Below are 26,843 nucleotides of genomic sequence, written 5' to 3'. Positions count from 1 at the left end.
AAGGTTGTGGAAAGATTGTTAATTCAAATGGGTGAGGATTGAGTTGAAAATGGTAGAAATCTTCATAAACTTTAATTGAAGATTTGAGGGTCGAGTTGGTGTCGGATTTTGGTAAAATTTATATGGTTGGACTCGTGATTGGATGGGAGTTCATATTCTATAACTTTTGTCGAGTTCCGAGACGTGATCCCTACGGTAAATTTATGAGTTAATTTCGAATTTTATTGGGAAAATTTATATTTCCTTATGGAATTAATTACAATAATTTGTATTGACTGAATCGAATTAATTGTGGCTAGATACGAGGCTTTCAGAGACCAATTCTCGTGGCAAGGGCATAGCGGAATAAATAATTGCACGGGTTGAGGTAAGTAACAGTTATAAATTTGGTCCTGAGGGTATGAAATCCCGGATTTTGTGTCAGGTGATTATTTTGGAGGTGACGCACATGCTAAGTGACGGGCGTGTGGGCGTGCACTGAAGGGATTGTGACTTGGTCCATCCCGTGAACTGTAAAGCTGAATAACATGTTATTAGCTATAAGCTCTCTTTGTGTTGGAGAAATTTGACTGTAAATCATGTTAGAAATTATGCTTAGGCTATGTGATAGTACTGTTGGGACCCACATAGGTCACGTACTTGTTGAATTATTTGCTAATTGCTATCTTGTACTCAGTCATGATTTTACTAGCGTATCATACCTCAGTCTTTCTTGATATTTGTTGATGCACTATGTTATCTTTGTTTGGTCTGATCTTTGTGATTTCTGAGAGCCCGAGAGACTTGAGAGGTTGAGGACTGAGTAAGGTCGAGGGCCTGTCGGTGAGGTAAGGATATTATGGCACGTGAGTTATCCGTGCAGGATATTATAGCACGTGAGTTGTCCATGCAGATTATGGCGCTTGGCTGTAGGAGCCCCTCCGGAGTCTGTACACACCCCCAGTGAGCGCGGGTACCCATTGAGTATGAGTATTGAGGGATGAAAGCCAAGTGGTTGAGCTGTTATGATGAGCTGAAAGGCTGTACTTGCTTTGCATTTGTGGTTGCACTTGGTTGCTATCTGTCATTGTTGTGAAATCTCTGAAGAATTTATGTCCGGATTACTTAAAATTGAACTGTATAAAATTGATTTGACTTAAACTGCCGGATTTGAAAGCATGTTTATTCTTTGCTGGAACTACTGAAAGTGAACTATGACTGTGTAGCTCGTCATTATCTTCAGTTCCTTAGTTATTATTGTTACTTGCTGAGTTGGTTGTACTCATACTACACCCTGCACTTCGTGTGCAGATCCAGGTATTCCTGAATATAGCGGGTGTTGATCATTTCGCGCAGTTGATTTTCAGGAGATTTTGAGGTAGCTGCCGTGTTCCGCAGATCTTGTCTCTCCTTCTCTATCTCCTTGTTTGCTGTATTTGATCTCAGACTATTATAGAACGTAATTTTCTAGACTTGTACTCATATTAGATGCTCATGTACTCAGTGACACCAGGTTTTGGAAGTGTTGTATCAGAAATTGCTAGATTTTTTGTATTGTATTAAACGTTATATTTTTTAAAAAAATTTAAAGAAAATCGTGGGTTATTAATATTGTCGGCTTTTCTAGTACTGAGATATGCACCATCACGATAGGTTAGGATTTTTGGGTCGTGACATGATCCCCCAGCAAGTGAAGATATATTTGTTTCATGACACTCTTGTTTCTATCGATAGTTATACTTTCCTGTGTTAGAATGTTCTTTGCCCCTATAATTTTTCTCACCATCCAGCTTGCTTGTTTTGGCACTATTAAGTACTCCAACCGCTGCCCTTTTATGTAATATGCATATATCCACCTTATACACATCCTATCTTCTTTTCTTGCCAGATCCCAGTATAGTTTTATAATAGCAACCTTGTTCCAGATTCTCAAGTTTATTAAATTCTAGCCTCCACTACTTTTAGGGAAGCAAACTCTCTCCCAATTAATCAGTGCTTTCTTTATTATGACATTGTTGCCTGTCCATAGGTAGCTCCTACAGAAACCTTCCACTGCTTTCATCACCTTTATTGGTAGAATAAATAATTGAGCCCAATAGGATTTCACACCAAACAATACACTACTTATCAGTTGACTTCTTCCTGCATAAGACAGTTTTTTTGCTGTCCATGATGTGATTCTTGCCACAATCTTCTCAATGAGAGGCTGCCACTGCATTATTGTCAGCTTCTTAGTAGATAGAGGGACTCCCAAATACTTGAATGGTAGCACTCCTTTTGTGAATCCCAATTTCCTTAGCATTAATTCCGGATCATTCTGTGTTACCCCTCCAAAATAAATGGAGCTCTTCCCTAGATTTGCTTGCAAACCTGAAGCCTTTGAGAATTAATTGAAGCTGTTAAGTATTTCAGTTACTGAAGAAATATCACCTCTGGAAAATATCAACAGATCATCTGCAAAATATAGATGAGTTATTTTCAGTTTTGCACATCTAGGATGATAATGGAATTGTTGCTTCTCTGTCATCTTCTTTAGGATTCGACTCAGATATTCCATTGCAATTGCAAATAAAAATGGAGACACATGGTCTCCTTGTCTGAGTCCCTTTTCAGCATTGAAGGGATCTGTTCGCTCTCCATTCACCATGATAGTGTAATTCATAGTTTTGACACATTCCATCACCCAAGCTATAAACTGTTCAGGAAATCCCAGCAGATTCATACTTTATTCCAAGTAGCTCCATTCAACTGAGTCATAGGCCTTTTGCGGGTCTATTTTTATCATACATCTCGATGTCATATATTTTCTTGTATATCCCTTGATTAATTCATGAGCCATTATGATGTTGTCACCAATTTTCCTTCTTGGAATAAACCCAGCATGTGCTTCACAAATGATACCATCAATTACCTTTTGCAATTTTGCCGTTAAGATCTTGGAGATTAGTTTATATAGCACTGTGCAACATGCTATAGGTCTGTACTCTTTGATTGTTGTTGGATTATCAGTCTTGGGGATCAAAGTAATGGCTGTACAATTAATGGCCCTATACAATCTTCCAGTTGAAAAGAACTCTCTCACTGCCTTAGTTACCTCTTTACCAATAATGTGCCATGTTTTGTTTTGTAAAACACAGCATTATACCCATCAATTCCTGGGGCCTTGTCATCCCCTATGCCTTTCAGACCCTCATGTACTTCTTGCTTTGTGGCTTCTGCACATAATAACTGTCTTTGTTCTTGACTCAGTGTTGGTCCCTTCTTCATTACCATTATGTTTACTGCTGGAAGGTTCCTTTCAGTTGTTCCCATTAGGCTCTTATAGAATCTAATGGCCTCTTCTTTAATCTCTCCTAGTTGATTAATCTTTCTTCCCTCCAAAGTTGTCAATTCTTTTATCGGTTTCCTGTGGTTCCTATCCTTCATTACAACTGAGAAGTACTTTGTGTTTGCATCCCCCAGCTGTATCCATTTAGCTCTTGCTTTCTACTTCATAATGCTTTCTTCAACCATTGATCATTTCTCTAGTTTCTATAATGCACTCCTTTCTTGTTCCTGCATGATCTCATTATAATTCTGCTGCAGCTGACTCTGAATTGTCATAAGCTCATTTCTTGTATCTTCTATCTTCTGAGTTACATTTCTGAATTCACTATTTTTTAGCTACTTTAGTCTGGGCTTAAGTGCTTTCCATTTCTTCCATATTCCCCTTATGAGCCAAGGGTCTTTTATTTGCTTCCAAGTGTCTTCAACCATATGTTCAAAATCGTTATGTTCTGCCAATACATTGAAGAATCTAAATGGACATTTGATGCTCAGCTGGTCATCTCCCAGTGCAAGTAACATTGGAGCATGGTCTGATATTCCTGGCTCCATTACTATATTACCACATTTCATCATCCACTCAGTTCCCAAAAGCTCTGTCAATTCTACTTAAAATTTTGTCTTCCACTTGTTGTTTGTTAGTCCATGTATAGTAGTCTCCTCTCCGTAGCAGTTCACTCAGATTTTGTTTCTTTGAATACAATCAACAAAATCTTGAATGTCAGCTTGATAGACTGGATTCCCATGTACTCTATCCATTGAGCACATTATTGCATTAAAATCCCCTATCACTATCTAAGGTTTTGTAATGCCTTGAGCTAGTATTTTCAAATCTTCCCATAGCTCCTTTCTTTGCTCAATAGTGTTGAATCCATAGATGATAGTGATCATAACAATCAATCTGTGTGGCAAGCCTTCTTACTTCACAATGCATCATTTGAGCACCTTCAACTAGCTTAGTAACCTGATATTTGTTGGTGTCCCATAGTACCCATATTCGACCATTACTAGTAGCTGAATAGTTATATAATCTATCCCATCTTGGAGCTATATTTTTACTAATAATTTCAGCCTTATTCTCTTTAACCCTTGTTTCTACGATAACAGCTATTCCTATTTTTTTTTTGTTTTCAAAATTTTCTTTACTTCCTTCTGCTTATACCTCTTATTCAGTCCCCTTATGTTCCACACAAGCCTAGTCATACTGATCTCTTTGTTTTACCTCCTATATCAGGAGGTTCAGTTTGAGCCCCTTTCACCTCTTTACTCAAAATTTGAAACTCATTCCTCACTGGTACTGAACCAAGTACTGAAAAACTGATATCATTTAACTTTGGACTTGCTCTTTCCACATCTTTACTCTTGTTTGTAGCAATTGGTGTTTTATATTTTTGTTGCACTTGCATAGTGTTCTTCACCTCCCCTGAACCTTGCCCTGCATTTGTTTCCACTTGATGGTGAATGACTTGGTTTTGCTCTGGCATAACTTCCTCATCTATTTGTTGCTTTGCTTTGCCTTTCTCTTTAGTGATCCACTGTTGTACAATCTTCTTTGGCCCTCTTTTTTCATTCATTGGTACCCTATACTGCTGCTCCTGTCTTCTCCCTTCTTGCTGACACTTATGTCCAATAACTTGGCATTTATCACAAAACTTTGGTTTCCAATCATAAATGATTGGTAGCAAGAAGGCTCTCCCATTTGGATCCTCCACAGTTATTTCATCTAGTAGAGGTTTGGTCACATCAACTTTGAATAACATCCTTGCATAAGAGACTCTTAACTATTTTGCAGTACATTCATCAGCATATATAGGAGATCCAATTGAACTGGCAATCCTACTTAGTGAATTAACCCCCCAGCAATTCAATAGAAGTTTAGGAAATCTGATCCATAAAGAAATTTCTGTAGGGAATTCCTTCTCAAAATCAAATCTGTTGTCCATTGCTTAAGGATAATAGGTCTATTATTGATTGTATATGGCCCAGAAAATAAAATAGCCTGCATGTCTTCCCTCGTTTTAAACTTGATGATATAATATCCATCCTCATGCATAAACAGACCTTGTTCTGGGATAGCGTTCCAATTTATCTCTATGTATCTCTTCATGACATTATATCCCGACAAATCCCCAATTACATAAGCTATTAAAGCCCCTCTCCACTTCTCAGTTTCTCTGTCAACCTCTTCCCTATCCAATTGCACAATTATTTGACCATTGACAGTTTGTGGTGGGATATATGTTAGTGCCATACCATTTTCTGCCGCTCTATTCTTAGCAAATAGATTCACCCACGCTGGATTATCCTCCGTCTTTGGTTGCTCCTTCCTCGCCTCTACTGGAATTACTATTTCATTGGTTTGTGCTTTTGGAGTGACACTAATTTCCTTTGTTGCTTCCGATTCTAGATTTGTTCCTTTCACTGCTGCTTCTGAACTCATTTGAGTCTCCTGCATGCCTCCATTTGAAGTCTCTCCTTGATTCCCTTCTTTAGATCCCCTTTGTGCATGAGGGGATATTGGCACATCTTCTTCATTTTTCCTTGGATCTGCGCTATGATTCCCAACTGTACTTCCAAAATTGATGACCGGTATCTTCCTTGGGCGACCTCGCCCTCTACCTTGACCGCTACCTCAGCCTCTCGCCCCTGCCATAGACACACCAGCGCAGGTTAACTACCTTTTTACATAAGATATATATATATATATATATATATATATATATATATATATATATATATATATATATATATATATATTATATATATATATATATATATATATCTCTTTATACTTTTGATGAATTCAAAATTATAATTTAGTAAAAACATATTACATTATATAAATCTATATCTATATATTTATATATATAATAAAAGGAGAGGCAAAAGTACATTATTAAGACAAGTGGCATAACCACAAAAGCCAAGTGGCATTATTAAGACAAAATAAACTACCTTTTTAACTATAAAAAAACTTTTTAAATTTTGAATTAATTGGTTACTCTATTTGAATTAATAAATATAGATATCTTATAATTAGCTATAATAAAAAAACGCAAATATAAAAAAAATAACTACTCATTCAAACTGGGGAGTAGTCTTTATATATATATATATATATATATATATATATATATATATATATATATATACGTACACACAAAAAGATAAGTAAATAATTATATGATGTCAAGTGGTATAACCATGAGACGCCAAATATATATTTTTAGGACAAAGCTCCAACAAACTTGGTGTTTTAAAATTATTTTAAATAAAAAACGAAATTGAAAAAAATAAAAAATTACAAATTTAAATTTGGGAGTAGTTTCAAGTTGGAGTTGTAAGACAAAATAAACTACCTTTCTAACTAAAAAATCTTTTGAATTTTAAATTTTAAATTAATTAGTTACTCTATTTGAATTAATAAATATAGATATATTATAATTAGCTATAATAAAAATTGAAAAATATTACCCATTCAAATTGGGGAGTAGTTTCAAGTTGGAGTTTTAAAAATATATTAAAATTAAAAAACAAATGAAAAAGTAAAATTAGTTATAATAAAAAATGGAAATATATAAATAAAAAAATTCCCATTCAAATTGGGGAGTAGTTTCAAGTTGGAGTTTTAAAATTATTTTAAAATAAAAAAACAAAAATAAAGAAATAAAAAAACTTTCAATTCAAATGATAAATACAAAAAGTCAAGTGGCATTGTTAAGACAAAATATTTTTCAAGTGGCATTCAAACTGGGGAGTAGTTTCAAGTTGGAGTTTTAAAATTATTTTAAAATTAAAAAACAAAAAATAAGAAAAAATTAAATTAGCTACAGTAAAAACGAAAATATTAAAAAATAAAAACAAAAAAAACTACCTATTCAAGTTGGGGAATAGTTTTGGTTACTCCCAATCTAACTAAAAAATCTTTGAATTTTAAATTTTGAATTAATTGATTACTCTATTTAAATTAATAAATAAAGATATCTTATAATTAGCTATAATAAAAAAAAAAGGAAAAGAAACTGCCCATTCAAATTGGGAAGTAGTTTTAAGTTGGAATTTTACAAATATTTTAAAATAAAAATAAAAAGCAAAATAAAAAGAAAAGAAAATTAGCTATAATAAAAAAATGAAAATATATATAATAAAAAACGGAAAAGAAAACTACTCATCAAGTTGGGGAGTAGTTTCAAGTTCAAGTTTTACAAATATATTAAAAAATATATATATAAAATTAGCTAAAATAAAATGAAAATATATAATAAAAATTATCCATTCAAATTAAGTTGGAGTTTTAGAATTATTTTAAAATAATAAAACAAAATAAAAAAATAAAGAAACTTTCAATTTAAATGATAAATACAAAATTATAAAGATACTATTAGGATATTATACCTAAGATAAGCATAATATATATATGCATCTCTTTATACTTTTGATGAATTCAAAATTATAATTTAGTAAAAGAATATTAGATTATTTCAATTTTTAATAAACTATAAAATTTGAAAACTAATCAAATAAGTATTACAGTAGAAAGAAATGTACGAAAAGAGGGGGATATAGATATGATATTTATATTTTAAATTAGTTAAAAAATAAAAGATAAATAAATAACACTCAAGAAAATTATCAATAGTACTAAGTACTTGTCTCTCTAATAGAAAAGGGACGTCATTTTAGGCTATTATTTTTACAGCGGCTATAAAATGTCATTTTTTTTATTGAAAACTTGCACAGAAAGAGATATTTTAAGGTCAAAATTTTAGAAGACATTATCTAAAAATGAGGAATTAAAGTGATAATTTGCGTTATCCAATAAAAGGAGAGGAAACGTTTCGCTTCAGAGCAGAAGATTTGCTTCACGAATCAGAGTTGTGTAACATCATTAGTTTTTGAACATATTATGTCGGTGAGACTAAAGATGCTCCATTTTAGTATACTTAAGGGACTAAATATGCTCATGACTATATTTGATGGACCAAAATAGACCTACCCTAAATAAAAAATAAAAATAAGAGACAATATTGGTCAAAATCTACTATAATCCCGGAGAGAGAGAGAGATCAAAATTGTTTGGAGCTTTTCCCATTTACGACTTGTTTAGTCAACGAACGCGGTAACCTGAGAGTGTGTGTGAGAGAGAGAGCAAGGGTGTCAAGAGAGCGGAAGATACAGAGACATCCGATCCAATTGAATCAGATAAAGAAAGAAAATTATGGAAGAAGAAACTAGTAAGATCTTGATCCTGGCGTTATTATGTTTCAACCAGTCGCTTTTCTGGTTTTACGCTTTCAAATCACCGCAATCCTCTGTATAATTCTGGTTAAGATTCTAAGATTTGTTTAATGCAATACTATTTTGTATGATCAAGAGTGTAATTAGATTTAGGGCACTCTTTTTGTGCTTTAAATACATTTCCAGCGCGATTCGTCAGTATTTGATTGACCTAGTTACGTTTCCAGCGGGATTCGTCTGTACTGTAGGTATCTCAGCAAATCTGTCTGGTTTCTCAGATGTTTCTCTCAGTTGTAGTACAAAAATCATTCTGTTGTTTCCAGTTCTCTGAACTTATATTGGTTAGTTTGTATATGTTTGAGGCGTGCTCATGGTTTAACTCCCGATCATGAACTCCATATTTGCTGATCAGGGCTAGGCCCTTGATGTTAAGTTGTCAAATTGTAGTGAAGTTCTCAAGTGATATGCTTCTTTTCTTAATTTCTATTTATTCATTTGTCCAAAACAGTTTTGGTTCCTAGGTAATCTTACTGTTTCCTTCCTTCTTTAATCCTTGCAGTGGCAAATGATGGACATCTAATACACTTTTTTGGCAAATGCTTCATCTATGCACCTCACATAAAGAAGTGTAAGTGTTTTGTGTATTAATTGATATGTTCCTTTAGCATTACTGCTGCTTCTATCAGCTAATATTTCATAAAATATGCTAGTGTTAATGAAATTGCAATATCTTGTATATTGTGTGGTAAGTAGTTTCAAGCCACCCAATGTACTGATAATTTATCCAAGGGTATCAGTTAACAAGATCTCTTACTGATTACAGATGAATAAACTTTCGAATTTCTGTGAACAATATCGATTTGTCGTCATTAAAAAATATAATCATATATGGTGGGTTAGGTGCACAGAAATGGTTCGAAACCTACCGCTCACAAAAATCCTAGTAGTATTTGTGTGGAGAAAGATATAGAAGCGGGTCCATTATCCACCGAGTTTCGAGTCGTGCCCCATTATCCTCGGGGGATTTCTCGGTTTCAAAGAGAAACATAATCATGTATGAACATACATGTTATCAAGAAGTTGTAGATTGATGCTAGGAAGAAGAAAAAAAGGAAAAGAAGAAAGCTGATACGTACATAAAGAACTTCACACATAAAGAAAAATAAACACAAAACAAATTTTCTGAAACAATTGAAGTGAAAGATTTTCAATCTCTTAAAGTTCTATCAAATATTTTCAATTTGCCTGTCAAGAAATAGACTACAGCACTACCCTTTAGTTTGTCACTACATTTTGCAGAAATCGAGTTAGGATCTTCTTGAGTCGAACATTAACATCTTCCATACTAATTCTCTCTTCAGGCAAGTCATTTGTGCATTCAAGAGCTAATTCCATGATTGATTTGAAGCATCTCTCTTTCGACATAAAATTTTCTTCGTCCAGTGAAAATAAATTGATGTCCACTACATCCACCATTCGGTTTGGTAATGATTGGCATATCCATCTTTTCAAGGTGAAGTCTCCAACAAATAGATCATCCACAGGGCTCTTTCTTGTAAAAGTCTCCATTAACAGAATACCAAAGCTATAAACATCTCCCTTGGTTGAGATTTTGCCTTCTGAACCATACTCTGCAAAAAATTTCATGTAATCACATTAATGAAAATAATTAACGTCGTTTAAAATTTACCCAAATTAACTTGGTAGTAACATTTACCTGGTGCCATGTAGCCAATAGTACCCAAGGTTTTGGTATGTGCTATTAGCGTCTCAGCTGTTAGAAGTTTGGATATCCCAAAGTCACTCACTTTTGCCACCATATCTCCATCCAAAAGTATATTACTCGGTTTCAAATCACAATGGACGACTACGAACAAATGACCTCCATGTAAATACTCCATGGCAGAAGCCACATCAACCATCACCTTTAATCTTTGAGTTAAATCCAAAAATTTGTCGGGAGAGTGAAGCCAACGATCAAGGTTTTCATTGGGCATGTACTCTAGCACCAACACTTTATAATCAAAATTCGCACAACTACTTATCACCTTAACAAGGTTCCTATGTCGAATGCTTCGTAGAACTTGGCACTCCACATCAAAACTTCTGAATGCATGTTGCATTTCTGCATTGAATACCTTGATTGCCACAACCTTTCCATCTGCAAGTGTCCCTTTGTACACCAATCCAAGGCTCCCCCTCCCAATCAAGTTTGCTTCATCAAAGTTGTTTGTCCCTTGAGCAATATCATGGTAAGAAATCCTCCTATGTACTTGACCAAATGTATCAACTAGAGGAAGTCCCCTACTCCTTTTTCGGCATTTCAGTAACCAAACAATGAAAATGGTGGTCATTACAACTCCTGAGGCAACTGATGCAAGAACAAAAGTTACAACCCTCCTTGTTTTTGGTCTTTTAGGGCTACTGTCTCTGCATTGCATCACATGGAACCGGGATGCTCCACATAGTGCTGGGTTACCCATGAATGATTCAGCTGTAAAGTTTACGAATGGCCCTCCATCTGGAATTTCACCCATGAGCCCATTGTACGAGACATTGAAATACATGAGATGTTCAAGATTCCTCAAGGACTTGGGAATCATGCCGGATAGCTTGTTGCTGGATAGATCCACGTATTCCAATGAAACCAAATCTTCAAACGATTCAGGTATAGGACTATCTAACATATTCATTGACAATGAAAGGATAACCAAATTTTGAAGTTGTCCAATTGTGCTTGGAATTTGACCAGAGAACTGATTACCAGATAAATGTAATATCTGCAAACTCCTTGAGTTTCCCATTTCTAGTGCAAGAGATCCATTTAGAAAATTGGAGGACAAATTGACAACTGAAATATCTTTATTCCTCCAAAAAGTTGATGGAATACTGGAAATTAGCGCATTAGAATCTAAGTAGAGGTTTCTTAAAGAAGAAAGATTTCCAAAGCAACTCGGTACTTCCCCTGAAAGCTGATTTTGGCTCAAGCTAATTAGAAACAAGTTCTCCAAGTTACACATGCTAATTGGTATAATTCCATCTATATTATTATTGTCCAGTTTCAACATTTGCAATTTCCTCAAGTTCCCCAAATCTGGTGGAATCGTACCGATAAGCTTATTATACCCCAAGCTTAACCACTCCAGGTTCCTCAAGTTACTGAAGTTAGTTGGTATTTTTCCTGTGATACCATTATTAGCAGCAATGAAATTTTCAAGGGAAAAGGACCAGTTGCCTGAGCCTAGGAATTTTGGAAGACTTGCATTGAATTTGTTGCCTCCTATTTGAACAGTCTTCAGATACTTGCAGTTGGATAGAGAGGTAAGAAAACTTAACTCGCGCATAGAAGGATCGTTTGTCAATTGGTTTATTTGCAAGCTGATGAATTGAAGCTGTTGTAGATTTCCAAGATTCATGGGTACATGCCCAGTAAACAGATTGCGGCCAAGATCAAGTTGGATAAGCTTGGTGGAATTCACGATGGAGCTAGGAATCAGCCCATTGAACTGATTTCTCCCAAGATAAAGGCCTTCAAGATTTGGAAGGCTATGGCCTATGTTTGAGGGAAGTATTCCTGAAAGCTCATTTGCTACAAATGCAATCTTTTCTAGTCCAGAAATGTTGTAAATAGACCTTGGAACTTCACCTGATAATCGGTTTGAGCCAAGATACACTTCTTTCAGATTTACAAGATGTTCAAATTCCCGAGGAATGTCACCCTGTAAACTGTTCTCACCTAGGTCTATCATCTCTAGATTCGACAAATTTCCAATAGATGGTGGAAGAATTCCCACCAAATTGTTCCGTCGGAGACTTAATCTTTGAAGTGCTGATAGGTTATCAATTTCACTTGGTATATGTCCTGTAAAATTTATGTAAATTGTGTGATTATACACTAAAAATTCCAATACTGTGAAGTAGTACTCCTATCACTTAACTGCTAGCTAGATAAAGTTTTATGCATTATACGTTTATCTCCAAATCCTGAAGGGAACAACCCTTTGTAACTGTTTCAACATTCTATTGAAGGTCAATATGAAATTAGATTCATTCTATAATCTATACTTTAACCGTGTTCCTATATTTTTATCTCTGTTGCTTATATACCAAAAGCGAACCATGAAATACCTGATATAGGGTAAACATAATGCAAAAGAACTAGTATCTATTGGATTCCGTTTAGACTTAGCGTAGACGAGAGCAGAATGGAAGATAAAGATCAATATAGGCGATACCAGCTTGTCGGGATTAAGGCTTACTTATGTTTGTATGTTTACTTAGTTCAATGTTCACTAGCAGGCTTTTAATCTTATTAAATATCTAAATGACAGTAGAAAGTGTACGTGTGAGAAATTCCACTATAAGAAAACATGAATGATTGGATACTTGATTGGGATAGGTCTAAATGGAGCGACATGAACATTGAGGATTCATATAATCGATCCAAAATAACATGGGGTTGACGCAGTTGTTCTTGTTATTGTTTGAAACTGAAGAACAAAGAGTTGTACTAACATTTATTTCTACTAACACTTGAGATATAAATATTTTCTATTAATTGATTTCAAAGATCTCTGATGCCACGAGGTGAGGAGTTAATGTAACACTTTTCAGTAATAGACGTTGAAGCTTAAAAAAATCTCAGTTTAACCTATCAAAGCTGTTAAACAAGAATATGTTTAGACAGAGAGCCAAATGCTTGATAAGTACCTGTTAAGTTATTCCATCCAAGAAACAGATCTTCAAGTTTTGTCAAGTTCCACATTTGTCTAGGCAAGTTTCCTGTAGAATACGACATTACAAGGCGTTTTGACTAATGATTGTAGCAACCTTTATTGTCAACATTAACCAAAAGGGGCAAAGAAAGAAAATGGCTCAACATTTTAAGGCTAAATATACAAGCTCTTTGCATTTGTCTAAACCTCTTGGGAGCTGGCCAGACAATTGAGACTTAGGATAAACAAACTCACATCCTCTTAAATTAAGAAATAATGGAACTAATTAAGCTATTTATCAGTGACATTTATTTATATTTTGATTTATTTTTCTCAATAAATAAGTGAAAAGGTTAAAATGAACTATAGGACGAATTCAATGAATTGAAATTTGATTTTGCAAGATTTGAGTTCAAAGAATCTAACTTAGGCAAATCTTATGCTTAGCTTAATTCTAATCCATGTTTTCTTTTATCCGGTATTTGAAATATTTGACTCCACTATTTCAGATTCGTGCGCTCTCCCTATAAGGAGTACTATCTCCATTCTAAAGGCTCGAACTCGAGACATCTGATTAATGAAGGAGCATAATCCATGTTTTCTTTATTAGACCTCGGTTTATTTATATTTAGCTCAATTTTAAGAGATATAAACGGCCAACGTCTAGGAATAAATACAATAAAAGGCATTTTTTTTATAATCCTATGATCAGAACAAGAAAACGAATTCACTTAGGATTGTCATCCTGAAAACCTTGCTCGCCAGACAGTAAGATTCAACGGGACAAAAACCAAATACAGAAGAGAAAATAGAAAAGAAAATGTAGTCCAAGAGTGAGCATTACCTGTGAGCTGATTATATGACAAGGAAAGATAAAGAAGTTGTGTGCATTTATTCAGGCCACTTGGGATTTGGCCTACTAATTGGTTACGTGAGAGTGATAAACCCTTCAACTTTGGAATGCTAGTACAAAATTCCGTTGGGAGATTCCCAGTAAGGCGATTTTGTCCCAAATCCATGATCAATAAGGAGGCCGAGATGACATTGAAAGGAACATGTCCATGTAAATCATTATCAGAAAGATCCAGCATTTCAATGTTGTTAAGTAACCCAAGACTTGCTGGGATTTCACCAGTTAGATTATTCATTTGCAAGGACAAGTAGTTTATACGGCTCAGACGCCCGATTTCGTAGGGGATTTTGCCATGGAAACTGTTGTTTCCAATATCCAGAATCCTAAGGAAGGAGAGGTTCCCAATTTCTTTAGAAACGGAACCTCTAAATCCCAAGCTTCTGAGGACTAATGCTGTCACTCTTTCATGATGCCTTTTACTGCAAGAAATGCCAATCCAATTGCAAATTTCAGTCCCTTTTGTCCAGTTTTTGGACAAAATTTCAAAGGGGTCAAAAGTTATTTGAGACTTGAAGGCTAAAAGAGCAGCCTCATCGGTTTTAATGTTCTTGGAAGCAGCTGCATTATTTGTCTCCAACAAGTGCATTAACAAAAGGGATGCTATAATCATAGTCTTGAAGGCAACCATTTCACTGCAACTTCTCTAGCTATTTGTGTGGTTAATTATTAGGAAGTTTGTAAGTTTTCTTTTTCAAGTAACCATCTATATATATACTGTCCGTAATTGCTTCAACAGTTGTATAACTGATATTATGCAACGAAGATATCATGTAATGTATTACACACTAGCTAGTTTCTATTGACGTAATATGTTTGAGAATTATTTTTATTTATCATATTGCTAAAATTGACTGCAATTCTCGGGGAATTTTATAGGGATAGTTAATCAATTTACTCAGTTTTATCTGTCTATTCATGTCTAGATTCAAGGTTAAAGAACGGCATTGCGATTAAAATGTCATCATCTGAATCTAAAACCTACGGGATAGATTGCTTGACAAAATAATAGTGTTATGGTCAAATTGGGAATCTTGGTTTTCTCAAGAACTATGAGAGACTAAGACCATTTATAAAGAGAGGAACAGAATGGTTAAAAGGAAGACAATAGCTCAGGACAAAATTTTAATTTGACGAAAATTACGTAAGAGCTGAATTACAAATTTGAATTAGCAAATTGCATGGCATCACTATACAGGACGCAGACTCATTCAAATTCAGCACGAATGAACCTTAGGCTTTAAAACCTTATTTTTGTTCCCCTTTAAAGGGCGTATGGAGAGACTTGGTTACGGATTCACGTGAATCCAATAACTTTTGTCCATACTGTGTCTTATATTAACAAGTTTACTAAATATCTATAAATATTTTATGGTGCTCTTAATTATTTTTATAGTGTTAACTTAAGGTTGTTATTGAAATCCATAACAACCTTATGTTATTGTCATTTCCGCCTCTGCATGTAACGTTCAAAGTTTTATTGGTCTTAAAATAGTAAAGTATTATTTCACGTCTACCTACAGGCTACAGCCATATAATTATTGAGTTTGTACCTCGTACTGTTCATTTATACTATATATAACTCGTTAAACCAAAATAGTCTAGGGTCGGAAGATGTACAACATAAGCCATGCAATTTCTTTGACCGTTTTTTTTTAATCAACATTGACTATCTGCACTAGAAGTTAGAATAAGCCAAGTAATATAATATTGAAGAACTCCAATTACTATTTCAACAGAGATGGAAGCAAATCTATCTCAAGATTCTAATCAATAATTGTATAACCACATTTTTCAAATCTACGAATACCTGGGGAGTACTACTTGGGATTGCAGTCTCTTTATTAAAATTGTTAGTTCTTTTTATTAAAGTTATTATCTGGTCAATGAAAATAGAGCCTTTATTAGGAAAGTTATCATATGCAACCTGGATCATCCAATTCATGTATGCTTTCCTAATTGGGGATTGACAATCCCATTAAATAAAAGTCGGTTGTTTTCCAAAGTCGATCTTGTCAAAGTAAACATGCTGACATGATTTGCTCCTGAAATCAGTATAAGTAGAAGTCTATACAAGATTCGTAACAAAATATTAATTGGAAAAAAATCCAAAGGGTTATGCATACTACAAATTAAAGGTGTTACTGGGCCGGGCTGGCCCATTTACGACCCCATTCGACCCGATATTCTTTGGGTTAGCCCAGTCCTGCGAGTAAAGGGGCAGGGCGGGATGTACAGGGGGTTGTTCCAGGCGAATGCGAGCCTTTTTTGTGGTACCGGTGCACTGAGCCTCGGTTGGCGTGAAAATAGCACGGGCTAGCCAGTTTTCGGACTGATAATTGAAAAATAGCCAGCGTTTACAAAGTCATTGAAAAATAGTCATTTTTTTTTTGCTGCAACACGGAAAATTGGAGATTGTTGCACCTGTGTATGAACTTCCAGCATATTATGCTGGAACTCCAGCACACGGAAAGTTCCAATATAATATACTGGAAATTGGAGCACATGTGTATGAACTTCCAGCATATTATGCCGGACCAGTATAATATACTGGAACTCTAACATAATATACTGGAGTCCAGTATATTATACTGGAACTCCAGTATATTATGCTGGAAGTTCACATGTAAAAAATTCAAACTTCAATATATTATGCTGGAATAATTTTCGAATTTTGAATAGTGTTTTCGTTCAGATTTATCTTTAGATGAAAAGTGGCTAAATTTCGATTACTTTTAAAACTGTAGCTATTTTTCAATTACCACTTGTAAATCTGGCTATTTTTGAATTTCACCCCGGTTGGACCGATAAAGAATTACCAATTCCTTACCGGTATAAGGTAAAACAAATCCAGAAATTTGACCATTGGCAATGATTAGAATTTGAAGAAACTATTGCCCATCGACTTTTTTTGGGGAGTTTTATAGCTTTACCCACAAAAGCTAAACTAATTACCCTTACCTACCCATTAATTTTTCTACCAACTAAACTAATTACCCTTCCTACCCATTGCAACTTTTGTGGGTAATTGTTTCTCTTTTTTCTTATCATTTTCTTTTTTTATTTCTCTACTTTTTTTCTTTCTTTTCTACTTTTATTTTTTCTCATTTTTATGTACATTTTTTTCTTTGTTTCTGTTCATATATTTTTTTCCAGAATCATATTATTCTTTATTTTCTTTATATTACCATAATTTGGTTTTATACTCAAGTTGGCTCGTTTCTTTTCATTTTTTTATTTTTATTTTTCTTTCCTTTTTTTTTTAATTTCGCGTTCCTTTTCTTATTTCATTGAACGTTTTTTCAATTTCCTTTTTTCCCCAAATTACTATTCAGAAATAGAAATAAATACACAATCAAGAGATTGGATCGCAGTACAAATCATGAGCTTCTAAGATTAGAATTTATGAAACTGGTGTGAAATAAAAACACTTCATCTGTTTGAAATATACATGAATAGATTTAAAAATTCTAAAGCTACCTAGAACAAGAGGCAGATGTGACTGAATCACAGGTACATCTTCAATGCTATCTCCCTCTATGTACAACAACATCAACATCTAAAATTTGCACGCAAGAGAAAGAAGTGTAGTATGAGTGTACTCAATAAGTAACAAACCTAACCTTAGGTTGAAAATAATGACGAGCTGGAACAAGGGTCAGAGTCCACTCTAATAACCGGCAACAGTTCATAGCAGTATAATAAAGATAGTACAGAAAATAACCCAGCTGGTTCATGGTTATAGAAAGTAGGCATGGTTTTCAAGTATAACAGTAAATCCCAGATCTTTCACCGAAAACCTCAAAATATGAGTAAGTTTGTAAAACCGTGATTTTCTTTCCAAAAGCCTTTCAAAAATAAATAAGATCTTTCATTTTTTCAGATAGCATGAGAGAAATTCATCTCTATGCCTACATGTCAATATACAGATGAAATCATGAATGTCACAAAAATCAGGCACCAAGAGGAAATGCATCTCTATGCCTATATCTCAAGTACGCATGTCAATTGCAATACATCTCAATGATGAACTCATGTACTCACATCCTCAGAATACTCAATCACTCAGTACTGTATATGGCCAATCCAGCCCAGGGAAGATCCATCCCCAAATATATATATAACTGACAGTCAGTCACTACTGTATAAGGTTAATCCAGCCCATGAAAGATCCATCCCTCAATATAGATAATTAGGCAAGATCCATGCCAGGAAAAATCCATCCTAAATATATATAAAATCAACTACGCTCACTATATGGGGTGCAGACTTCGGAGGGGCTCCTTCAGCCCAAGCGCTATAATCAGCACAGATAACTCATGTGCTGCATGGACAACTCACGTTCCATAGTATCAATATATAGATCCGCATGGATAACTCATACACACGAAAAACTCACGTGCTATAGTATCAATATCTAGACAACAAAATAATAGGGGGGCTCCCGAGGTACCGCCTCGTAGTCCCGAAAAGTAAATACACAGCAGGGGAGCTCCCGAGGTACTGCCTCATAGTCCCAAAAGTAAATATGCAAGAGGGGAGCTCCCGAGGTACCGCCTCGTAGTCCCAAAAATAAATATGCAACAGGGGAGCTCCCGAGGTACCGCCGCGTAGTCCTAAAAGTAAATACACCACTCATGACCTATGGAACGATGAATTTACAGTAAGGAATCCTACAGTTAAAGATTGAATACGAAATTAAGAAAACAGGTAACTCAACTAAGCATGTTGCACAAATTGCAAGTAAGAGTTAAAATACGTAGACATGCGACATTAGGCTAACATGATCACTACACAATTCCATAGAATCAATTACGTCATAGTTTTTACAGTGCACGCCCACACGCCCGTCACTTATCATGTGCATCACCCCCAAGCAAATCATATAACACGTATTTTTGGGGTTTATACCTTCAGCTTCGAGTTTAGAAATATTACTTACCTCAAACTGTGCAATTCTTTATTCCAATAAGCCTTTGCCTCGCGAATTGGCCTCTGAATACCTCGAATCTAATGACAATTAATTTGATATAGTCAACACTAATTATAGGAATCAATTCCATATGAAAATACTTTAATTTTCAATAAAAATCCAAAATTCAACTAAAAAATCAATAGTGGGGCCCAAGTCTCGGAACCCGACAAAAGTTACAAAATATGAACGTCCATTCAACCACGAGTCCAACCATACCAATTTTACCAAATTCCGACATCAACTCGACCTCCAAATCCTCAATTAAATTCTATAAAATTTTCTACCATTTTCAACCCAAAACACTAATTTGTTGATAAAAATAATAATAAATTTGTGTAATTTAACCAAAACCGAGTTAGAATCACTTACCCCAATCCATTGGTGAAAATTGCCTCAAACATCGCTTCAATCCGAGCTCCCTAGCTCCAGATGTGTTAAAAATGGCTGAAACCCCCGTTTTAGAACCTGTCCAAGCAAGTCGCATTTGACACCTGAGACTTATAAATCGCATTTGATACTTGCAATTTGCCTGTGCCCCAGAAAAACAACATTCTTTTTCGACACGAAAATGGACATAACTCTCTCATACGATGTCCGAATTCGACGATTCTTTTTGCTATGACTCCGTAATTTTAATACGGATCTGTTGCTTCAATAAAAACTGAATTTGGAGCTTATTTTCTTAATGTGGTACCACTTATGCTTGAAGAAACAACGTCGAAACATTCTAGAAATATCAAAATTAACTTCCAGGCATACGCCCAAGTCCAAAATCACCATCCGGACCTAAGGGAATCATCAAAACTCCGATCCGAGGTTGAATACTAAAAGTCAAAATTGGTCAACTCTTTCAACTTAAGGCTTCCAACATGAAATTCATTCTTCCGAACATATTCCGAAATACCTGAAAATAAAACCGACGATTCATACACGTCATAATATATCATATGAAGCTATTCAAGACTTCAAATAGTTGAAAGGGGCGTAAATGCTCAAAACGACCGGTCGGATCGTTACATTCTCCCCCACTTAAACATACGTCCGTCCTTGAACGTGCCAAGAGTTATTTCTAAATGTCCAAATCACTGTTCCACCTTACCATGCACATACCCGGGGTGATCCCATGTCATCATATTCCATATAGGCCTGACAACACAACATAATTGAGGATCATTAATTCAACCTTAGTCCGTAAAATTTAGAACCCAATTCCCAACATCCAGAATTTCTTACAAGACCCGAATCTCACATCTACACACTGTATAAGTCTGAACAAGTTGTTTCAAGCCACAACCATAACCATAACCATAACCCCCAATATAATCACATAACATACTACACCACTCGCAGCACCCTTCCCGATCACAATAACTACTTAAAACCAACCCGGTACTAGTATTAAACCCCATATCAAACAAAACCTCGTTCCCAAAACCTTCCTACGGAACCATAGCCACTTATCAGATCAACAAGTCATGGAGCTCTCTCGCCCCAACCAGAACCATAATCACTTTCTAAGCCGACTTTCGATATTATTCTCCCAAATATACCGTAATCAAACTTGATAGTACCCATTATAGGTCCAATAACCTTATATTATCAATCAAAACTATTCCAAAGACATGCCACATCAATATATCTCAAGCCACAAAACTACACAATCTGTGCACCCAAAAATAAGAAATGTCTCAAAGAAGAGAACCATTTCGCAAGTCCAACAAGCACCACTACAATCGCAATGCCATAAGCTCATCATATAAAGTAGAACCAAGACACACGAATCTAATAACAGTAACCATCTCTCCTAGAGTTCACATTAACATCAACCGCACGACATGGTCACATGCCTCCGGTCCAAGCATATCATACATGAGCAATCAATAAGTACACATGTATATGATAATTGAAATAAGACTCGTATGATCTTGGACTGGTATAAATAACACGCCACAGAGTAGGCATGTGCAAAGTGTGCTATCACAATTCAAATTGGCAAGTTAACGCAGAAATAGTAACTAACAAGTTTATTCAGGGAAATAGCCTCTTTGTAACCTCAAGTATAGCCCAGATAGTTCTCAACAAAGGTACGAATACGAGAACCGTTATAACTTTATGCTTAACAGTCAACTCTAGGCATATCGTAGCCTAAGCATTCCTCTGAGTATGAATACTTGCCCCGATGCCTGCACATGGGCTCAAACCTCACATATATATGTACTCTTAGCGCGTAGCTATCACAAATAATTAACGCATCTAGTGCATCCACTGAGTTTAAATAAAATACTCACCTCAAACAGGCCGCAACCCTGAAACAATATGCTTCTGAGAACTCCCAACCTCCAAATTCATAGAACACATGGATCACCGTAACTGGTCCCAACTCCAGCACTCGAATGACTACCACATCTTTCATGCACTATCATCCCGCAAGGAATACTTCCATAATTCTTTCGTTCCATATAAAAATAATTGGAATATTAGCAGTCTATCAACCAGGCGAGTACCGTAATATCAATGAACATCCGTAAGTCAAGACAGTGCATCTTCTAAAATGCGCACCTATCGCAGGAAATGCCAAGTAGTAATAGTATTCATCTAGTCATATGAAATCGCCCATGTTGTCTAATAATTCATGATCATCCCTTCAAAAACTGAATCGTATACTTGCACATGCATATCCCAATCTCACTCCTCACGCCGCTGATCGGGTCCAAACCTACACCACTATGGATTAGCGAGGATGATCGATGCAGTTTTACCCAACGAGGTCGGGATCGATTTCCACAGGGAGTTAATTTGGTTGGGAGTTGGGTATCTAACTAATCTAGATGTGTGTCTTGTTCCTAATTGCACTTCCAAACATTGTTGCGATTGATTCTATTCTAATTTTATACTATAGTATGCTGAGAGTAAGCTAAGTACAATATTTTTGGTAAAAGTTTTCAAGTGTTAAAAGGCACTAGGGAAGTGACTTCCACCTAGGTGAGTATTTAATGGGTATCAAGAATCTAGGACAAACTTGTTATGATTTGGGGTCGTGATATAACCATCACACATAAGTGCTCATTCTATACCTCTAGGTAGTTTAAGTGACTATGCCCGATTTTGCTTTCTCAAGCCTAAATAGGTGTTCATACAATACAAGTGAAATTGGCTCAAGTCGGGTATTACTATCTCTAGGTTTAACCCTTTAATTGGGGCTATCAATCTCTTGAGTTCACCCCAATTCCTTGTTAGCCTAATTTTACTAGACTTAATCCCTCTTTCTCAAGAAGAGTCTAAGTCATAAAGGCATGAATCAGTGTTTGTAATCACTAATTCTATAATTTTAGCATGAATTAGGATAAATATCACTAACCCATAAACAATTAAGCCCTAAAATTCAAGACCCATTAAATACCCACACTAGGGTTCGGTCACAACCTTAGCTATGGGGTCTAGCTACTCATAATAACAGGAGAAATCAAAGATAAAGATGAAATATAAGCCATAATATTAAAGTACAAGATGAAAATCTAAAGTTTGAAGGTAAATCTACTCTAAAATTGCCCAAAAAGGGAAAACCCAGCCGTTCACGTGCTCTCCTAAACAAAACTTAACCTAAAATTGATAAAAGGATCTATTTATACTAGGCTAAAATTTTCGAACAAAAATGCCCTTGCAGAGGATTCGCAGACGCGTAATTCTGACCGCAGACGCGCTTGAGCTTTCGCAGTCGCGTAATTATGAGCGTGGTCCGTATTTCTTCAATACTGTGCTTGGATTGGGCTTAGTTTTGCAGACCGCGTAATTTCAACCGCGACCGCGTGTGCTTCCACCGCGGCCACGTAATTTGGACGCGGACCGAGTTTTTCAATTAAGCCCAACTTGCAGGGTCTCTAAACCTCAAGATGCGCTCTCAGTGGAATTCCCTTCGCGGCTGCGCCTTTCCAACTCGGTCAACGGTGATTTTAGTACTCAAAGAAGCTTCTCTCTGAATCTACTTTCACGGACCGCATAATATTGGCCGCCTCAGCGGTGGTCCTTACGCGGCCGCGCTTTTCTGCCACTCTTAGCGCTCCAGTCTCAGCCTTGGATTCGTGCAGGTTTGACTCCTTCATGAGTTGATTATGGCTTCTTTGCCTCATTTTGACCAAACCCTGCAAGCAAGCACATTAAGTTAATTTTTGGGAATACCTTTACGCATTTTTGACCCAAAACCTAAGCAAAATGGAGCAAATAATAGGCTAAAAACCCTAGTTATCAACTCCCCCAAACTTAAGCTTTTGCTTGTCCTCAAGCAAACAAAGTAATTCCCATCTCCACAAGAAAAAGAAATAAAAATTTTAGCTGTCCTAAGGTGACTTCATCAAGCATTAATTGAGACTAACAATTACCCTCAACACAAATGCATTATCAACAACATCATGCTATGACGTTTTGAGTTCCATAGTTCTAATGTGACATAAAAGCATCAAGAGTTGACTCAATTCATAAAGGAAGCTCGCTTTCTCTCGTAGGTCATTGTGGATCCCAGACTCCTCCTCTACTCTCCATGAGCTAATCTCACCTTATAGAATGTGACACTCAAAACAAGGATTGTAAAGAAGTGCGCACATCAATATCAAAAGAATGCCACAAGTCCGGCTCTAAGTACCATAAGCTTTCCCCTTATGTAAATCACCACTAATGTAAGTTTACTCAACTTGAAATCATATAGGGATTTAGCGGGATGTAATGAAGACTTTTTGGATCTAGGTAGGACATAATGAACTATGATGGTTTCATATTTCCTTAAGCACTCTATTTTCTCATTTCGGTTCATACTTTCTTGACTCTTTGAGTCTTTTTCTTCTTCCTCAGGGGAACTAGATAGACACATTGTCACTCTTTCTTGTTCATGACAATCAATTTTTTTTCTCCTTTTCACATCATTCCATGCCTTTCAACATTATTTTCTTTGAATCCCTTCAACCTTTTCTTTCTTTTTGACATATTTCTTTTTAACTCTTCATCCTTTTCTTTGCCTTTCCTTTTCATCAATTCTTTTTGTTCTTTGTACCTTTCAACACTTTGAAATTCCTCGTCTCTCCCCCAAACTTATGTTTTTGCTAATTGCTCATCATGAATGCTAAGGAAAGATTGGGTGCCAAGAGAGGGTCATTATAAAATGGATGAAGGCTTGTAATGTGGCTATTGAATGAAAAAGGCTTAGGCTCAAAGGGGTTGACTAGGGATATCATATTGGTAGGCTACAAAAGCTCTCATAGTTCAAATGGAACGAAGGAGAGCCTACAATCACTTCTCAAGTTGAGCTACACTTAGAATGTTGCCTAGACAAACATTCAGGGCAAGTTCTAGACTTATTGGTACGAGACTTGGACTTGCAATTCAATACCTCACCTGTCTCTCAAGCTAATGGATTGTTAAAGAGAACAGAGTCGAGGGCCCACAATAACCCTAGATAAGATTGAAGATCACAGATGGCTTAAAGAAACCACTTGATGATAGTTTTAGTCAACTTAAGAGTCTAAAAGGTCACAACTAGAGCTATTCTTTGTCAATAAACTTGTTTCTAACCATGAGGTCGAAGGTAAATGTGTTAGTACCAAGTGATGCCTTCTTAAGACACTTTTATTCATTACTACTACATATCAGAGCAAAAAGAAAATCAGACTCAATCCCTTAAGAAAGTTGTCACGCCATCCATAATTGGGAAGAGCCACCCGATTCACACAACATCCACATTTGGAAAGAACCATGGTATTAAGAAAACCAAAGGCTTATTGATCACGCAGAAATGTAAAACGAGGCTACAAACTCAAAAAGAAGCTACTAAAGGAAATAAGAAGCTAAGCTATTAAGGAAAATTACAAAAGAAGTTATAAAGTAAAATACGGAAATTAAAATGAATATGCACAAATGGGGAGTGAAACGAATATACACAAAATGGGGATGCATATATACATGGAATGGTAAAGTTATATACATACCAAAAGTGAAAAATAACGAAAATGAAAATAACGATAAGTAAAAAATAAAGAAAAATAGTATCATAATTATTACATGCAAGTCATCAAAGTCATCAAATCAAAATAAGCTCACCCCCCAAATAAAAGATAGCATTGTCCTCAATGCTAAAAGCAAACATAAGAATATGGACGGGATAGAGAGTAAAGAAAACTCTCTATGTGGTCATTGTATAGGTCATCAACTCCCTCCGTGTCCTCCAACTGTATCTCCAGGTCCTCTGACTGGGGCACCACAAATCCTCTCACCCGCTCTCAATCAGCCTCCTGCTCTAATGCCTGTGTTGTCTGTGCTGCAGGGTTAGTTTCCTCCATAAGCAGTTCCAGTGGAATATCTCCGGTAGAAGTGAACTTCTCTACCTCCTTCTTCAGCAACTCCACTGACTCTTTTGAAACTTGAGTCCTCTTTATCTTTTTGACCTTCTTGCCTAGCTCCTTGATCGCCTTCCCATGAGTATCTAATGTCTCCATGATTTTTTTTTGGTTGTCCAGGAGCTTCTTCTGGTTGTCCAGAAGCTCCTTCAATGAATCCTCCACTGATGGAGGTACCTGAAGCTGTGCTGGGGCTGCCTGTGCTGTGACTGCACTGGATAAGACATACAACTTTGATGTAGCTGCCTGCAACTAGTTGTTGATGGTAGATAGCATTTGAGAGACCCATAGTGCAGTCAGAGGGTAAGCTGAGGAGGAAGGCACATATAGTGGGGCTGTGACAGATGGCCCGGATGAGGGAGGTGGCATATCAGCCGAAGAACCCTCCGCTGTGGAAGGCTCGGAACCAGTGGCCACTACCCTTGGCGCTCTTCATACTGGCCAGTGGAGATAGTGGTTTTTCCTTTGGACTTCGGGTTGTCTGTTCCCTGAAGGCTGTACCAAGAGAAGAGCCTTTTAGGCTTCATCTTTGTGTCAAAGTGTCTCCCCTCAACCCCTGGTCCTCTAGGTACATAGTGATGAAATTGGGGTAAGGGTAGGAACTTTCCTCCTTCCCGGTTACCTTAGATATGTTCTGGGCCATGAGGTTCCCCACATTTATTGGGTACCCCACCATGATGGACGCTTTGAGGATCGTCCGGGAGAGTGGAATGTCACTGTCATGTTGGCACAGATCAAGGCGGTTGCAGATGAAGGTGCACTACCCTTTTGCTTCAAAGTTAAAGGTGTTTCTGGCAATTGAGACTCCCGGTGTAGGCTAAGCCGGTGTTGTCCCAGGGATGGCTATCATCGAACCCGGCATAAGTGTTCAATGTCTTGCCATAAAATCTGATCTTCCGGTTCCGTACCTGAGTCACATAGGTGCCCTTTCTGATGTGGGCGACATTGGTGTAGAATTCCTTGACTAGGTATTCATTTGCTTCTGGCAACTTGCTAGTGAAGAATTTCCACCCCACTCTTTCATCAAACTGTCTCTTCACGTTAGGGTTGTGAGGGAGAAGATCTCTTTCTATGAAATATCGCTCAAAGTTGAGTGACCTTTGTGGCCACCATTCCCAGAATTTGTGGTAGGCCTTCTCACTCACGAACCTATCTTGCCACATTGCCAGCTTCCTTGATCTAATCAAACCTCCAACCCGGGTATCACCACCTCTCCCATCATCCGGGACATCCTCTTCCTCATCAATATTAATTGGAGCCGCTGTTGAGGCCGAAGTTGCAGCAGGTGGGGTAGGTGGTGTGGAAGTCTCATTACCTCCTTC

At 36.4% G+C, this 26,843-nt stretch overlaps 1 protein-coding gene across 7 annotated transcripts; it reads left to right on the top strand.

Moving 5' to 3' along the window:
* The first annotated feature begins 8,364 nt into the window (after positions 1 to 8,364).
* LOC117279062 (uncharacterized) lies at positions 8,365 to 12,603 on the top strand. 7 transcript variants are annotated; one of them, XM_070182402.1, is made up of 5 exons: positions 8,366 to 8,537; positions 9,101 to 9,169; positions 10,961 to 11,209; positions 11,741 to 11,862; positions 11,943 to 12,603. In XM_070182402.1, exons 1-4 carry the CDS (start codon positions 8,522 to 8,524, stop codon positions 11,827 to 11,829), a joined length of 423 nt encoding a protein of 140 aa, XP_070038503.1. In that variant the 5' UTR covers positions 8,366 to 8,521; the 3' UTR covers positions 11,830 to 11,862; positions 11,943 to 12,603. The 7 variants fall into 7 exon arrangements, 4 of the variants coding, with proteins under 4 accessions (XP_070038503.1, XP_070038504.1, XP_033514408.1 ...); XM_070182404.1 differs by having other exon boundaries at positions 8,367 to 8,537; positions 11,744 to 11,862; XM_070182403.1 differs by having other exon boundaries at positions 11,744 to 12,603.
* Positions 12,604 to 26,843: the final 14,240 nt, after the last annotated feature.

Source organism: Nicotiana tomentosiformis, chromosome 8, assembly GCF_000390325.3.
Source record: "Nicotiana tomentosiformis chromosome 8, ASM39032v3, whole genome shotgun sequence".
Taxonomy (NCBI): domain Eukaryota; kingdom Viridiplantae; phylum Streptophyta; class Magnoliopsida; order Solanales; family Solanaceae; genus Nicotiana; species Nicotiana tomentosiformis.
Note: the sequence above shows the minus strand (reverse complement) of the source record. Positions and strands in the feature narration are given on the sequence as shown.

Coding starts and splice junctions, on each gene's coding strand:
- LOC117279062 (XM_070182402.1), top strand. Junction 9,170..10,960: donor TGCACCTCACATAAAGAAGT/GTAAGTGTTTTG, acceptor TTGGTCTTTTAG/GGCTACTGTCTCTGCATTGC. Junction 11,210..11,740: donor CAAATCTTCAAACGATTCAG/GTATAGGACTAT, acceptor TACCATTATTAG/CAGCAATGAAATTTTCAAGG.